The 17,903-nt window shown below is 35.9% G+C and overlaps 1 protein-coding gene across 1 annotated transcript in view; it reads left to right on the plus strand.

Moving 5' to 3' along the window:
- Positions 1-17,688, plus strand: part of letm1 (leucine zipper-EF-hand containing transmembrane protein 1) — a 97,074-nt gene extending 79,386 nt beyond the window's left edge. Inside the window, exon 7 of the mRNA XM_073834643.1 lies at positions 17,614-17,688. Within this exon, the coding sequence (XP_073690744.1) occupies positions 17,614-17,688 (75 nt within the window). The remainder of the gene's footprint in view (positions 1-17,613) is intronic.
- The last annotated feature ends 215 nt before the right edge of the window (positions 17,689-17,903 follow it).

Genomic DNA, 17,903 nt, shown 5'->3' on the forward strand with positions numbered 1-17,903 from the left:
GGGGGCAGATATTTCCCCTTAATGAAAAAGTTAATTTCTGACACTGTTGGAGACTGACATTAAAATCATGGTGAAATAATAGCCTGAGTGTGTTATTAGACCAGCGTGTGACAGGACTCTCTGCTACCGCACATAGTTGAAATACCCACCAAAAAGCAAAGCGCACTGTCCCACAATACGCAACAGATGAAGAGCCAGAGATGTGTGTGTGTTTGAGGACACCTGTCCCCAAAGCTCACTCCTCTCTACGGCTGTCTCTCACACATCCTCACTAATCGCTGATTTGGCAGCGTTACTCTGACAACATTCCAAGGTCCAGTTTCAGGAGAAGAGCTCTCACACACAAGCTTACACAATTACACACGGACGTACACTCACACGTCAAACACGGCCATTCTGGGGGCTTTATGTCCCTTTTTCTTAACATGGTCTCCGTTTTGAACTTTTATCGCAGTGTTACAGCTGTGAACTCACTTGCGAAATGATGTTTATACGTAATACTTGTAAAAAACAGTGCTAATATATTAAGAAAAGCTCTCATATCTTACAAGGGGATCTGACGAATGAAAGCCAAGATACTGATAATGCAATAGTCCATAAATGATTTCTTGGACTCAAGCAACTGATTTCATTTAATATCATGTTTCACAATATGGGAATATTGTAATGCACTTTATTTGTAGAGACCTCAAAGTTCAAAGTGTTTCCAAGTGCACAAGAAACAAATATTAACCCTAAAAAGAGCATTTTGATATAAGCAATTCATTTCGACTCATCCCTCAGTTTTTAAAATCAAAGCATGTGTGTTCTTATTAAATTTACAGTAAAAATTTGCAACTGTTACAATGTACTGAAACTTTTAAACATTATGTTAGTATGAGAAGTTATAATCCAGTCTTTCAACATTGAATAAATGTAGTAAATTTTGCATGCGAAGATACCAGGATGTGATGTACTATCCATAAACCATTTTTAAAGGAGCCAAATTCCACTCATTGAACTTTTGTTCTGAATAGCTTTTAGTTCATTCACCTTAAAAAGTAACCCTACCTTCAAATGATAATCTAAATAAAATAAAGTTTTTGTTTTACTAAATCATTTGTGTAAGTGATTTAAGAAAATACAAGCTTTCACGTTTATGCTTTGAAACCCTTGGATGTCTATTGTAAGTGGATTACTGTACATGGGTTTTTAAAGGCTGAGGGACAAGTCAGAATAATTTTCTGGAGTAATCAGCAGCATGCCACAGATGCTGGCGTTACAGCTTGAGCTGTATTTAAGCCAGAACATTCTTCTGGCGACAAGCATGAAAAGGTACATTTGAGCAGCTCTTTGAGTGTGTCCGCAGTGCCTGCTTTCCTGAAGCATTCTGGCGTTGTGTTGCAGAGCCAAAAGCTTTCACACAGAATGCGTCTCTCTGTGGAAACATCTGGAATTTGAAGGAATTTAGGATGCCAAATATGCTGCCACAAAACCTCCATAGCCAGTGGGCAGAAATAAGAATTATAATTATGAATCTGACTTTTTCGAACTCTTTTCCTCCTGTATTTACAACCTCATATCATCTATCAGAAACAACATCCAACTGTTAATTTCAGGGGCCACTAATGGCAGCCCAGGCTCACTTGGTGCCCTGGAGGAGATACAATTTTTGTAACTACTATTTTAGTTATGAAAGCCTGTTTCCGCCGCTGAATTAAAAAAAAAAGGTAATTGTGACTTTTTATCCCACAATTCTGACTTTTTTCTTAAAATTGTGAGTTAATGTCTTGCAATTCTGACTTTTTTTTCCCAAATATGCGTGATACAAATATACAATTCCGACTTTTTTTCAAAATTGTGAGATATAAATTGAAAGTAAGCAATTACCCGTAATAAAGTCAGAATTGCGAGACAGGTAATTCTGACTTTTTTTCTCCTTACAATGGTGAGATATAAACTCACAATTCTGACTTTTTCCTTCTTACAATTTCATAATATAAATTAGAGTTATAAAGTCAGACTTGCAAAAATTTTACTTTTTTTTGCATTTGCAGGTTTATATCCTGCAATTTTGACTTTATATCTTGACAATTCTGACAATTCAGACTTTTTGTATCCTTACAATTGCATGATATAAACTTGAGTTATAATGTCAGAATTGCAAGAAAAAAGTCAGAATTGTGAGTTTATATCTCGTAATTCTGACTTTATAACTTGCAATTTTGACTTTTTTCTCCTTACAATTGCGTAAAATAAACTTGTGAGTTATAAAGTCAGAATTGCAAGGAAAAAAGTTAGAATTGTGAGTTTATATCTCACAATTCTGACTTGATTTTTTTTGCATTTGCGGGATTATATCCTGCAATTCTGACTTTATAACTTGCAATTCTGCTTTTTTTTCTCCTTACAATTGCATAATATAAACTTGTAGGTTATAAAGTCAGAATTGCAAGAAAAAAAGTCAGAATTGTGACTTTATATCTCGCAATTCTGAGTTTGTATCTTTCAGTTGTGAGAAAAAAAAGTCAGAATTGCGAGATACAAACACGCAGTTCTGAGGAAAAAAAATCTTTTATATCAATTCTGACTTATTTTTTGCAACTGCAAGTTTATATCCTGCAATTCTGACTATATATCTCGCAATTCTGACTTTATAACTCTCAATTATGAGTTTGTATCATGCAACTGTGAGAGAATTGCAAGATACAAACAAACAATGCTGACTTTATTTCTCGCATTTGCAAGTTCATATCCTGCAATTTTGACTTTATGTCCTGCAATTCTAACTTTATTTCTGGCAATTCTGACTTTATAACTCACAATTGCAAGTTTTTATCAAGCAATTGTAAGAAAAAATTAAAGCTGCGAGCAGCGATGAACGGGCCCTCGCACCCGGGCTCACCGCCGACCGGTGGCTTCAGGAAAACAGCAATCGGTGGGCAGTATGCTTTTAATACAGTAAATATAGAAAAAATATGTCATAAGTCATTTAAATGTGCCAAAATTGCTGCTGCCAGCTGGTGGCGCTATGCCTATAACTGATTATTGGCATGTAGATGTGTTCAGGCCAGCACTATTATCAAACATATGAAGTTTGGTGCAGATTGACCTTGGTGTGTTTGAGTTAGTGAAATATATGAGATATCCTGCTGCCAACAGGTGGCGCTATGATAATATCTGAATATTGGTCTTTAGGTGTCTTCAGGCCAGGACTCTTACCAAACCTGTGAATTTTGTGGCAGATCAGACATTTTCAGGCTAAGTTATAACCACTTCTATGTCTATGCAGAAACATCAAACTTTGTCAGGCCACCACGGACATGCCCTTTAATGAAAACTCAAGATCTTCACAATTTAACATCTCTAAGGCCTCAAGATCAGACTGACCAAATATAATGTTGATTTAATTAAATGCAATCAATGCAAGGACTTCAGATAGATGCCAACTGTGAACCAGTATGCTACAAATAAGAACATGTAATTCATGATGATAGCAAAATGTTATTATTGCTTCCTTTATATCCACCACTTCTGCTTAAATGTCATTGTTACCTATCTGTACAATTTTTGTATAATATATTTTTGTATAAAATCAATTGTTGTCATAACTAAGAATCAATAAGGAAGACGGTGCCCAGTTGGCACATGCATTCACAGTAACCATCTGCTAGTTTGGATTTTAAGTTTACAGAATTGAAAGGGTTACACTTTAAAATCAACACACAGACACATACACACAAAATATAAAATGTTGCCATCCAGTTTCATTTGTTAAAATTAACTATATCAGTTAACATGACCAATAAATAAATAGCATTTATTAATGTTAATTAATATTAAGCTAAAAAAAGTATTCATATAAAGTTTATGTACTGTGAATTAACATGAACATGAACACAGTTCATGTGGGTGTACAGCAATACACAATAAAGTGCTCTATAAACGCTTTCTTTCAAAATATCTTTAAAAATCAAGTTGAGTATTTTAACGGGGTGATACATATATATAACTGATCTTAAAATTATGGTTTTCAGATGTTTTGAAGAGATAACAGTAACGTTTGTTTTGTTGTCAAAGTTTGTCTTAATTTTTTATTATTATGATTTTATATTCAATAAATAACACTATGTAAATATTGTCTATCAATGAAGATAAATTGATCATGCTAAAAAGTTGTATTTTTTTAAGTCTTTTGCTATGTGACTGAATAGGACAAGTTCATGGTACAGTTAAGTAAAAAATAAATAAAAAACAACAACTGCAAAAAATGAACAATGAAAGACTTAGTGACCCTTTATATTTTCTCAAAATATCAGACTCTCAAAGATCAGACATATTTATGTAATTACACTACATACAGTATGTGCATTTTGTTCAAAGATGGTCTGTAGGATGGCTCTCTACTCTGTCACCCTCTCTGCCTCTCACCCCTCCCCCCTGCAAAAATGAGCTTCTCTGTGCCTGACTGAACGCACACACATACTGTAGAGACATTCACCAGAGTGACAGCAGGTTTCTGAGTTCTTTTTTAAATTTTCTTTAATTCATAGAAGCTTGTATACATTTTTTATTTCCAGCACTTGCTCAGAATGATTAGATCTCTGTGTGAAAAAAGTTTTAAAGAGTTTGGATGCTGCACTTTAAAGATATAAAAATATTTTTTACTATATCTTTAAAAAATCACCACGTCCACACCGTTCAAGATATCCAAAATCCGCTCGCAATTTAACATCTTCAGAATATTCTCTTCATGTTAAAAAAGTTTGGTGTGAACAGCTGGTTGTTCTTAGAAGTAGTGTGCATTTGTTTACAGCCTGATTTTTCCAAAAATCCACATTCAAATCAAAATAGCCGGCTTCCTGTTGGTCTTAGCTAATGAGTTTAATTTAGAAAGTTGTCCAAATTGATGAGATTAATATATGTACAGAGTTTGGTGACTGTAGGAAAAACTAACCCCCCAACTTTTGTCAAAAGATGGCGCTATAGAGTGCCTGCTCCACGCCCATTTATGACCTTTTGCCAGTGTCTAACTATCATTAATATTGATGTGTGTGTTGAGTTTCATGAAATTCTAAGCATGTTAACTGCCTCGAAAAGACAGGAATCTAATTTTAAAGTTTGACATGTTGCCATGGCAACAGCATTCGATTTATCATCGACCCCTTTACATATTCTCATCGGCCGTGTTTTGACATGATTTTGATGAAGTTTAAAGAAAATCGAGTAAAATTAAGAGGCTGATTTCAAAGCATTTTGAAAATGACACACTTCCTGCTGCCAGTTGGTGGCGCTATAACTTTGACTCATAATAGTCACATTTATGGAATCGGCATCATACAACGAACAAACTGGTGAAGTTTCATCAGAATCAGGCAATGTGGTCAACAGTTATTAGACACTTCCTGTTTCTCATTTCTCGCCATAACTTTGTCGCCTTGCCACGGCCAAACCGTTCGAGATATCAAAAATCTCCTCGCAATTTAGCGTCCCCAATGTCTTGAGATCATGCTGACCGAGTTTGGTGACAATCCTATAGAAATCCTGGGAGGAGTACGTTAAATTCCAGAGCATGCGCTTTTTAAACAGCCCTAAATATCTCACTTCCTGTCAGGTGGAGCCTATGACATAGAGTACAAAAGTTGTTTGGCTCAGTGAGATCTATATGTGTACCGAGTTTCATATCAATACATGCAAGTATGTGTGCGCAGTACATCAAGTTTTCAAACTGTGTTCCAGGGGGCGCTGTAGAGGCCCTGAACCACGCCCGGGTCCCAGCCTCTTTGGCGTCCTGATGGCCGCAGATTCCGACGTGTGTGCAAATTTTCAAGAGTTTTTGAGTATGTTAAGGCCCCCAAAAGTGCCCGGAAGGTTGAAAAAAAGAAAAAAAAAAAAAAAAAAAAAAAAAAAAAAATAATTAAAGCTGCAAGCAGCGTTGACCGGGCCCTCGCCGTCTGGCAGTCGCCATCCCGATAGCATCAGGAAAACGGTACCCAGTTGGCACATGCATTCACAGTAACCCTTTGGACTAACACTAACTGTCTCCCCTCCTGTCTGACTCTTTCTCTTGCCACCCATCCCCCCTCCTTACACTCAGCCACTTACCACACAAACACACACATAGAGTGCAGAGCAGAGTGAGATCAGATATGTTTTTTAATTTTCTTTCATTCGTGGAGTTTTGTATAATTATGAAATGAACTGTGTTTAATCAGAATGAATAGTTATTTGTATGAAAAAAGTTTCAAAGAGTTAGGATGCTGCACTTTAAATATATAATAAATCATTAAAAATTGAAAATGGAAAATGAAATTCTAGGCACGATATCTGCCTCACAAACACAGGAAACAAATATTTGAATGTATTTTGTATTTTTATTTATTTGCCATGGCAGCAGCATTTGATGCATCAGGGACGCCTTTACAGACTCTCATCGGCCGTGTTTTTACATCATTCTGATGAAGTTTGAAGAAAATCGAATACAAATATATTGTTCGTTGTTCGTTCGTGTGTTAGTTCATTAACCATTGTTAACAAAAGAGACCCTATTTTAAATAGTTACCATGTTTTATGATCTACAACCATTTTTAAATATTATTTTAATGATCTATAATCTGTGAAATAATTATAAACAAATTTATTAAAAATAAATACATATTAACTTAGTTGATGTATTTGTTTCTCATTCTAATTAAGTGAACTGAGCAGTATAGTGTCATACTTATAAGATTTTTTATTCTATCAGTGAGATTGTATATATGTATATAAATCATATAAGTTTTCCTTAAAAGATTAATAAAAGATTTTAATGCTCTTTAAGCACCTATACAAAATAATTATGTAAAAGTACACTGACAGTACAGTATATATAAACTGATTCTATGGATTATTTTCATTCTTATACACTGAGAATGAGCTAAATAGCATTATTGTTCAAACGATTCCTTATCTTATGAGGACCTCTAGTGTTCATCCCTGGTACTAGAGCTTTAATCTGACAAATTTATATGACACTTTTAATGTTTTTGGGGCCTCTGAGCATGATAACCTTTTGAAACTACACGTATTTCCTAAGAATTTCTTGTTCTTTATATGTAAAAAGTTTTGATGAGTTAGAATAATGCAATTTAAAGATATATGGAAATAACTCTTCATCTTTTTTACTGTTACTTTCATAAATCACCACATCAACACCGTTCAAGATATCCCAAAGCCGTTCACATTTTAACATCTTCAGTATCTTGGCATCATGTTGACAAAGTTTGGTGTGAACTGTCTGATTCTGCTATGAGTGATATGAATTTATTCACAGCTATATTTTTCCAAAAATCCACATTCAAATCAAAATAGCTGACTTCCTGTTGGTCGTAGCTAATGGGTATAAATTTTTTGCAAAAAAAATCTGGTGATCAAAAATGATTAGGCTGTAGTTAAGAACTGTTAGTTTTATGGACAGTTAGAATGTTTTGTATATGCAGACAAGGGCTTTATGATGGGCCTGATTTGAATTTAGAAAAATGTTTTATTTCTTAAACATGTTTGAAGTTCTTAATAGATTTCACTGTTGCACATTTAGTCTTTTTATTTTTTTACAGTAATGTACATTTTGCAGTTTGTTTACATGGTGTACATTGGATGCACATATTTATGACTTCTTGTTACAGTATTCATTTAAAATAAAAGTTGTTTAAAATAAACAACTGTGTGCACCCTATTATTAATGTAGATGTGTATTTCAGTAATACACTTAAGTAGGGGAGTTTTAAGTTACCAGCATTTATATCAAAATATGGATCCCATGTCTGCAAAACTAACATTTTAAATGAAATATTGATAGCTAATCGATATCGAATCGAATTGAATCGAAACCATAAAAATAAGAATCGAATCGAATTGCTAAATTGGTCACAATACCCAGCCCTAATTCACATCCTATCTCATTCCCTTCTATCTCCTCCTCTCTGACTCTCTCTTTCCACCCATCCCCCCTCCCCACTCTCACCCTAACACTCAACAAACACACACCCACTTACCACGCACACACATAAGTGCAGAGCAGAGAGGGATCAGATTTGTTTTTTAATTTTCATTAATTCATAGATCTTTGTATAATTATGAAATGAACGGTGTCTGATCAGAATGACTAGTAGTCTGTATGAAAAAAGTTTCAAAGACTTTGGATGCTGCACTTTAAAGATATAATAAAATTACGGCTATCTTTTTTTACTCCGATTTCAATCAATCACCACATCAACACCGTTCAAGATATCCTAAATCTGCTCGCAATTTAGCATCTTCAGAATGTTGGCATCATGTCAAAAAAGTTTGGTGTGAATTGGTTGGTTTTCCCGAGAGAAGTATATAAAATTCCACAGCCTGATTTTTCCAAATATCCACATTCAAATCAAAATAGCTGACTTCCTGTCGATCGTAGCTAATGGGTGTAAATTGGAAATGTTTCTGGCTTGATGAGATCAATATATGTACCGAGTTTGGTGACTGTAGGACAAACTAAACCCCCAACTTTTGTCAAAAGGTGGCGCTATGGAGCGCCTGCTCCACACCCATTTATGGGCTTTTATCAGTGTCTAAATATCATTAATACAGATGTGTGTGTGAAGTTTCATGAAATTCTGAGTATTTTAAGTGGCTCCAAAACACAAAAAGCTAAAGTTAAAGTTTGATACGTTGCCATGGCAACATGATAAAAGTTATCGATAATGCAATTCACAGATTCTCATTGGCCATGTTTCAACATTATTGAGATGAAGTTTGAAGCAAATTGAGTAAAATTAAGAGGTTGATTTAAAAGCATTTAGAAAATGTTGCGCTTTGTGCTGCCAGTTGGTGGCGCTATAACTTTGACTCCTAATAGTCACATCTCTGTGATCGGCATCATAAGATGAACAAACTGCTGAAGTTTGGTCAAAATCAGACAAAGTGTGTTAAAGTTATTAGACACTTCCTGTTTCTCATTTCTCGCCATAACTTTGTCGCCCCGCCACGGCCAAACCGTTCGAGATATCAAAAATCCCCTGGCAATTTTGCGTCCCCAATGTCTTGAGATCATGCTGACCGAGTTTGGTGGCCATCGGTGGAAAGGTCTAGGAGGAGTATTTCAAATTCCATTGCATGCGCTTTTTAGACATCCCTGAATAGCTGACTTCCTGTAGGGTGAAGCACTGACTTTGAGCATGAAAGTTTTTCAGCCCGATGAGGTCTATATGTGTATGAATTTTGATAACTGTAGGTCAACCGGTGTGCGCTCCAGAGTCCCTCAAATGTATTTTTTTTTCATGCTGTGCCACGCCCCCCCCAGGTGACCCCCCCCATGTCAAAGTTGGTCCGGCCCTGATGGCCGCAGGTTCCAATGTGTGTGCAAAGTTTCAAGAGTTTTCGTGTATGTTAAGGGCCCCGAAATTACCCAAAACATTGATGAAATAATAATAATAATTAAAGCTGCAAGCAGCGTTGACCGGGCCCTCGCCGCCTGGCAGTCGCCATCCCGATAGCATCAGGAAAACGGTGCCCAGTTGGCACATGCATTCACAGTAACCCTTTGGACTAACCCTAACTGTCTCTCCTCCTGTCTGACTCTTTCTCTTGCCACCCATCCCCCCTCCTTACACTCAGCCACTTACCACACAAACACACACATAGAGTGCAGAGCAGAGTGAGATCAGATATGTTTTTTAATTTTCTTTCATTCGTGGAGTTTTGTATAATTATGAAATGAACTGTGTTTAATCAGAATGAATAGTTATTTGTATGAAAAAAGTTTCAAAGAGTTAGGATGCTGCACTTTAAATATATAATAAATTATTGAAAATTGAAAATGGAAAATGAAATTCTAGGCACGCTATCTGCCTCAAAAACCCAGGAAATAAATATTTGAATGTATTTTGTATTTTTATTTATTTGCCATGGCAACAGCATTTGATGCATCAGAGACGCCTTTACAGACTCTCATCGGCCGTGTTTTTACATCATTCTGATGAAGTTTGAAGAAAATCGAGTACAAATATATTGTTCGTTGTTCGTTCGTGTGTTAGTTCATTAACCATTGTTAACAAAAGAGACCCTATTTTAAATAGTTACCATGTTTTATGATCTACAACCATTTTTAAATATTATTTTAATGATCCATAAGCATCTGTGAAATAATTATAAACAAATATATTAAAAATAAATACATATTAACTTAGTTGATGTATTTGTTTCTCATTCTAATTAAGTGAACTGAGCAGTATAGTGTCATACTTATAAGATTTTTTGTTCTATCAGTGAGAGTCTATATATGTATATAAATCATATAATTTTTCCTTAAAAGATTAAAAAAAGATTTTAATGCTCTTTAAGCACCTATACAAAATAATTATGTAAAAGTACACTGACAGAACAGTATATATCAACTGATTCTATGGATTATTTTCATTCTTATACACTGAGAATGAGCTAAATAGCATTATTGTTCAAACGATTCCTTATTTTATGAGGACCTCTAGTGTTCATCCCTGGTACTAGAGCTTTAATCTGACAATTTATATGACACTTTTAATGTTTTTGGGGCCTCTGAGCATGATAACATTTTGAAACTATACGTATTTCCTAAGAATTTCTTGTTCTTTATATGTAAAAAGTTTTGATGAGTTAGAATAATGCAATTTAAAGATATATGGAAATAACTCTCCATCTTTTTTACTGTTACTTTCATAAATCACCACATCAACACCGTTCAAGATATCACAAAGCCGTTCACATTTTAACATCTTCAGTATCTTGGCACCATGTTGACAAAGTTTGGTGTCTGATTCTGCTATGAGTGATATGAATTTATTCAGCTATATTTTTCCAAAAATCCACATTCAAATCAAAATAGCTGACTTCCTGTTGGTCGTAGCTAATGGGTGTAATTTTTTTACAAAAAAAATCTGGTGACCAAAAATTATTAGGCTGTAGTTGAGAACTGTTAGTTTTATGGACAGTTAGAATGTTTTGTATATGCAGACAAGGGCTTTATGATGGGCCTGATTTGAATTTAGAAAAAAAAAAAAATTCTTAAACATGTTTGAAGTTCTTAATAGATTTCACTGTTGCACATTTAGTCTTTTTATTTTTTTACAGTAATGTGCATTTTGCAGTTTGTTTACATGGTGTACATTGGATGCACATATTTATGACTTCTTGTTACAGTATTTATTTAAAATAAAAGTTTTTTAAAATAAACAACTGTGTGCACCCTATTATTAATGTAGATGTGTATTTCAGTAATAAACTTAAGTAGGGGAGTTTTAAGTTACCAGCATTTATATCAAAATAGTGATCCCATGTCTGCAAAACTAACATTTTAAATGAAATATTGATAGCTAATCGATATCGAATCGAATTGAATCGAATCGAAACCATAAAAATAACAATTGAATCGAATTGCCAAATTGGTCACAATACCCAGCCCTAATTCACATCCTAATGAATAAACAACCAAGAGTTTAAATATTCCCTTCTATCTCCTCCTCTCTGACTCTCTCTTTCCACCCATCCCCCCTCCCCACTGTCACCCTAACACTCAAAAAACACACACCCACTTACCACGCACACACATAAGTGCAGAGCAGAGAGGGATCAGATTTGTTTTTTAATTTTCATTAATTCATAGATCTTTGTATAATTATGAAATGAACGTTGTCTGATCAGAATGACTAGTAGTCTGTATGAAAAAAGTTTCAAAGACTTTGGATGCTGCACTTTAAAGATATAATAAAATTACGGCTATCTTTTTTTACTCCGATTTCAATCAATCACCACATCAACACCGTTCAAGATATCCTAAATCTGCTCGCAATTTAGAATCTTCAGAATGTTGGCATCATGTCAAAAAAGTTTGGTGTGAATTGGTTGGTTTTCCCGAGAGAAGTATATAAAATTCCACAGCCTGATTTTTCCAAATATCCACATTCAAATCAAAATAGCCGACTTCCTGTCGATCGTAGCTAATGGGTGTAAATTAGAAATGTTTCTGGCTTGATGAGATCAATATATGTACCGAGTTTGGTGACTGTAGGACAAACTAAATCCCCAACTTTTGTCAAAAGGTGGCGCTATGGAGCGCCTGCTCCACGCCCATTTATGGGCTTTTATCAGTGTCTAAAAATCATTAATACAGATGTGTGTGTGAAGTTTCATGAAATTCTGATTATTTTAAGTGGCTCCAAAACACAAAAAGCTAAAGTTAAAGTTTGACACGTTGCCATGGCAACATGATAAAAGTTATCGATAATGCAATTCACAGATTCTCATTGGCCGTGTTTCAACATTATTGAGAAGAAGTTTGAAGCAAATTGAGTAAAATTAAGAGGTTGATTTAAAAGCATTTAGAAAACGTTGCGCTTTGTGCTGCCAGTTGGTGGCGCTATAACTTTGACTCCTAATAGTCACATCTCTGTGATCGGCATCATAAGATGAACAAACTGCTGAAGTTTGGTCAAAATCAGACAAAGTGTGTTAAAGTTATTAGACACTTCCTGTTTCTCATTTCTCGCCATAACTTTGTCGCCCCGCCACGGCCAAACCGTTCGAGATATCAAAAATCCCCTGGCAATTTTGCGTCCCCAATGTCTTGAGATCATGCTGACCGAGCTTGGTGGCCATCGGTGGAAAGGTCTAGGAGGAGTATTTCAAATTCCATTGCATGCGCTTTTTAGACATCCCTGAATAGCTGACTTCCTGTTTGGTGAAGCACGGACTGTGAGCACGGAAGTTGTTCGGCCCGATGAGGTCTATATGTGTATGAATTTTGGTGACTGTAGATCAATTGGTGTGCGCTCCAGAGTCCCTCAAAAGTCGCAATTTTTAACGCTGTGCCACGCCCCCCCCCAGGTGACCCCCCCATGTCAAAGTCTGTCCAGCCCTGATGGCCGCAGGTTCCAATGTGTGTGCAAATTTTCAAGAGTTTTCGTGTATGTTAAGGGCCCCAAAATCCCCCAAAACATTGAAAAAAAAATAATAATTAAAGCTGCAAGCAGCGTTGACCGGGCCCTCGCCGTCTGGCAGTCGCCATCCCGATAGCATCAGGAAAACGGTGCCCAGTTGGCACATGCATTCACAATAACCCTTTGGACTAACACTAACTGTCTCTCCTCCTGTCTGACTCTTTCTCCTACCACCCATCCCACCTCCTTACACTCAGCCACTTACCACACAAACACACACATAGAGTGCAGAGCAGAGTGAGATCAGATTTGTTTTTTAATTTTCTTTCATTCGTGGAGTTTTGTATAATTATGAAATGAACTGTGTTTAATCAGAATGAATAGTTATTTGTATGAAAAAAGTTTCACAGAGTTAGGATGCTGCACTTTAAATATATAATAAATCATTGAAAATTGAAAATGGAAAATAAAATTCTAGGCACGCTATCTGCCTCAAAAACACAGGAAACAAATATTTGAATGTATTTTGTATTTTTATTTATTTGCCATGGCAACAGCATTTGATGCATCAGGGACGCCTTTACAGACTCTCATCGGCCGTGTTTTTACATCATTCTGATGAAGTTTGAAGAAAATCTAGTACAAATATATTGTTCGTTGTTCGTTCGTGTGTTAGTTCATTAACCAATGTTAACAAAAGAGACCCTATTTTAAATAGTTACCATGTTTTATGATCTACATCCATTTTTAAATATTATTTTAATGATCTATAAGCATCTGTGAAATAATTATAAACAAATATATTAAAAATAAATACATATTAACTTAGTTGATGTATTTGTTTCTCATTCTAATTAAGTGAACTGAGCAGTATAGTGTCATACTTATAAGATTTTTATTCTATCAGTGAGATTGTATATATGTATATAAATCATATAATTTTTCCTTAAAAGATTAAAAAAAGATTTTAATGCTCTTTAAGCACCTATACAAAATAATTATGTAAAAGTACACTGACAGTACAGTCTATATCAACTGATTCTATGGATTATTTTCATTCTTATACACTGAGAATGAGCTAAATAGCATTAGAGGTCAAACGATTCCTTATCTTATGAGGACCTCTAGTGTTCATCCCTGGTATTAGAGCTTTAATCTGACAAATTTATGTGACACTTTTAATGTTTTTGGGGCCTCTGAGCATGATAACATTTTGAAACTACACGTATTTCCTAAGAATTTCTTGTTCTTTATATGTAAAAAGTTTTGATGAGTTAGAATAATGCAATTTAAAGATATATGAAAATAACTCTTCATCTTTTTTATTGTTACTTTCATAAATCACCACATCAACACCGTTCAAGATGTCCCAAAGCCGTTCACAATTTAACATCTTCAGTATCTTGGCATCATGTTGACAAAGTTTGGTGTGAACTGTCTGATTCTGCTATGAGTGATATGAATTTATTCACAGCTATATTTAAAAACACAGGAAACAAATGTTAAAGTTTGACATGTTGCCATGGCAACAGTATTTGATGTATCAAGGACCCCTTCACAGATTCTCATCGGCCGTGTTTTGATATTATTCTGATGGAGTTTGAAGCAAATTGAGTAAAATTAAGAGGTTGATTTAAAAGTGTTTTGCAAGCAACACACTTCCTGCTGCCAGTTGGTGGCGCTATAACTTTGACTCATAATAGTCACATCTCTGTGATCGGTATCATACGACGAACAAACTGCTTAAGTTTGGTCAAAATCAGATAAAGTGTGTCAAAATTATTAGACATTTCCTGTTTCTCATTTCTCGCCATAATTTGTCGCCCTGCCACGGCCAAACCGTTCGAGATACCAAAAATCCCCTGGCAATTTTGCATTCCCAATATCTTGAGATCATGCTGACCGAGTTTGGTGGCCATCGGTGGAAAGGTCTAGGAGGAGTATTTCAAATTCCACAGCTTGATTTTTCCAAAAATCCATATTTAAATAAAAATAGCTGACTTCCTGTTGGTCGTAGCTAATGGGTGTAAATTAGAAAGTTGTCCGGCTTGATGAGTCCAATATATGTACCGAGTTTGGTGACTGTAGGACAAAGTAACCCCCCAACTTTTGTCAAAAGGTGGCGCTATGGAGCGCCTGCTCCACGCCCATTTATGGGCTTTTATCAGTGTTTAACTGTCATTAATACAGATGTGTGTATTGAGTTTCATGAAATTCTAAGCATTTTAAGTGGCTCAAAAACACAAAAAACTAAAGTTAAAGTTTGACACGTTGCCATGGCAACATGATAAAAGTTATGGATAACGCCCTTCACAGATTCTTATCGGTCGTGTTTTGACATTATTGTGATGAAGTTTGAAGCAAATTGAGTGAAATTAAGAGGCTGAGTTTAAAGCGTTTCAAAAACGTCACGCTTTCTGCTGCCAGTTGGTGGCGCTATAACTTTGACTCATAATAGTCACATCTCTGTGATCGGCATCAGACGATGAACAAACTGCTGAAGTTTGGTCAAAATCAGACAAAGTATGTCAAAGTTATTAGGCACTTCCTGTTTCTCATTTCTCGCCATAAATTTGTCGCCCCGTCACGGTCAAACCGTTCGAGATATCAAAAATCCCCTGGCAATTTTGCGTCCCCAATGTCTTGAGATCATGCTGACCGAGTTTGGTGGCCATCGGTGGAAAGGCCTAGTAGGAGTATTTCAAATTCCATTGCATGCACTTTTTAGACATCCCTGAATAGCCGACTTCCTGTTTGGCGAAGCACGGACTATGAGTGTGAAATTTGTTCGGCCCGATGAGGTCTATATGTGTATGAATTTTGGTGACTGTAGGTCAACCGTTGTGCGTTCCAGAGCCCTTCAAAAGTCGCAATTTTTAACGCTGTGCCATGCCCCCCCCAGGTGACCCCCCCATGTCAAAGTCTGTCCGGCCCTGATGGCCGCAGGTTCCAATGTGTGTGCAAAGTTTCAAGAGTTTTCGTGTATGTTAAGGCCCCCGAAATCCCCCAAAACATTGAAAAAATAATAATAATAATAATAATAATCCTTAGAAAAACAATAGGGCCTTCGCCCTTTTGGGCTCGGGCCCTAATAATCCTTAGAAAAACAATAGGGCCTTCGCCCATTCTGGGCTCGGGCCCTAATAACCCTTAGAAGAACAATAGGGCCTTCGCCCTTTTGGGCTCGGGCCCTAAAAAGTCAAAATTGAGAGTTACAAGCACACAGTTCTGAGACAAAAAGTCAGAACTGTGAGTTTATATAAATTATAACTATATTTTTTGCAATTGCAAGTTTATATCCTGCAATTCTGACTTTATATCTTGCAGTTCTGACTTTTTAACTTTCAATTACGAGTTTGTATCACCCAAATCTGAGAAAAAAAAAAGTCAGAATTACGAGATACAAACATGCAGTTCTGAGAAAAAAATTCTAAATTGTGAGTTTATATCTCGCAATTCTGATTTTTTTTTTTTTTTTTTTTTTGCATTTGCGGGTTTATATCCTGCAATTTTGACTTTATATCTTGCAATTCTGACTTTATAACTTGCAATTCTGACTTTTTTTCTCTTTACAATTGCGTGATATAAACTTGAGTTATAAAGTCCAAATTGCAAAAAAAAGTCAGAATTGTGAGTTTATATCCCGCAATTCTGACATTATATCTCACAATTCTGACTTTATAACATGCAATTTTGAAACTCGCATTTGAGAGTTATAAAGTCAGAACTGCAAGATATAAAGTCAGAATTGCAGGATATAAACTCACAATTCTAACTTTTTTTCTCTTTACAATTGCGAGTCAGAAAAGTCAGAATTGTGAGTTTATATCCTGCAATTCTGACTTTATATCTCGCAGTTCTGACTTTATAACTCTCAAATGCGAGTTTGTATCACCCAAATCTGAGAAAAAAAAGTCAGAATTACGAGACACAAACATGCAGTTCTGAGAAAAACATTGTAAATTGTGAGTTTATATCACAATTTTGACTTTATTTCTCACAATTGCAAGTTTATATCCTGCAGTTCTGACTTTATATCTCAATTTTGACTTTATAACTCGTGATTTTATATCACACAATTCTGCAATCACCTTTTTCATTCAGTTGCGGAAACGGGCTTCCACACCTAATTGAAAGTTCACCCAAAAAAAAAAATAATAATTTTGTCATATTTACTCACTCTCATGTCACTCTGTGAAACACAAAAAAAGACATTTTGAGAAATGTATGTATTTTGACTGTTTTTTGGTCCATACAATGTCTTCAGTGTTGTTTCGTTCCCACTGTTCATCATTGGTTTTACTATTTCTTTAATTTAAGACTAAGTAGTCTAGTCAGTGTGTTTGTTTAGTCAGACTGTCAGACTGTTTGATTAGTTAAAATCCTGAGCAAACATGCTGTTTTCAATTTAAAAAACCAAGCACATTTGCAGCTGATCATCACAGCCAGTGATCATACATTTGCATTGTAAAGAAAAGAGCAGTTTTGACTATCTTGCTAATTAAATTTATTTGAATATAAATCTGATGTGAATAAGCGTGATGCTTCTTCCATCATTGTCGTCATCAAAAGGTAATGAGAGTGTGGAACGGTTCTCTTGAGTGCCTTACTCATCTTTTACCGTTCAGAACTCAGAGTTCACATTCTGCTGCTGGCATTCAGACTCAATTCAAATTTCCTTAAGCTTTCTGTAAACCTCTGTCAGTATGGCGGGGAGTCCCTCACCCCAGCCAGCTTCAGTCTGGACTTCAGCCACTTGTCAGAGGAGTCTACGTGCTGACGCTACGTTTGACACATCTCTCCTCTCTCAACCTCTCACTTTCTTGTCATTTTTCCCTTCCGCCTTGCCCCTCTCCCCCTTCTCCCTTTCGCTTCGTGCGTCATAAGCGTTGGTGTCTGCAGTGGCTTTTTAATAGGGGCTGAAAAATGTCGCCGCTTCGCCCGTCCAACGCCACAGACTAACGGTAAACATCTTGTCTGGTCAGAGCACGGTGC

The sequence above is a fragment of the Garra rufa genome, chromosome 2 (assembly GCF_049309525.1).
Source record: "Garra rufa chromosome 2, GarRuf1.0, whole genome shotgun sequence".
Taxonomy (NCBI): domain Eukaryota; kingdom Metazoa; phylum Chordata; class Actinopteri; order Cypriniformes; family Cyprinidae; genus Garra; species Garra rufa.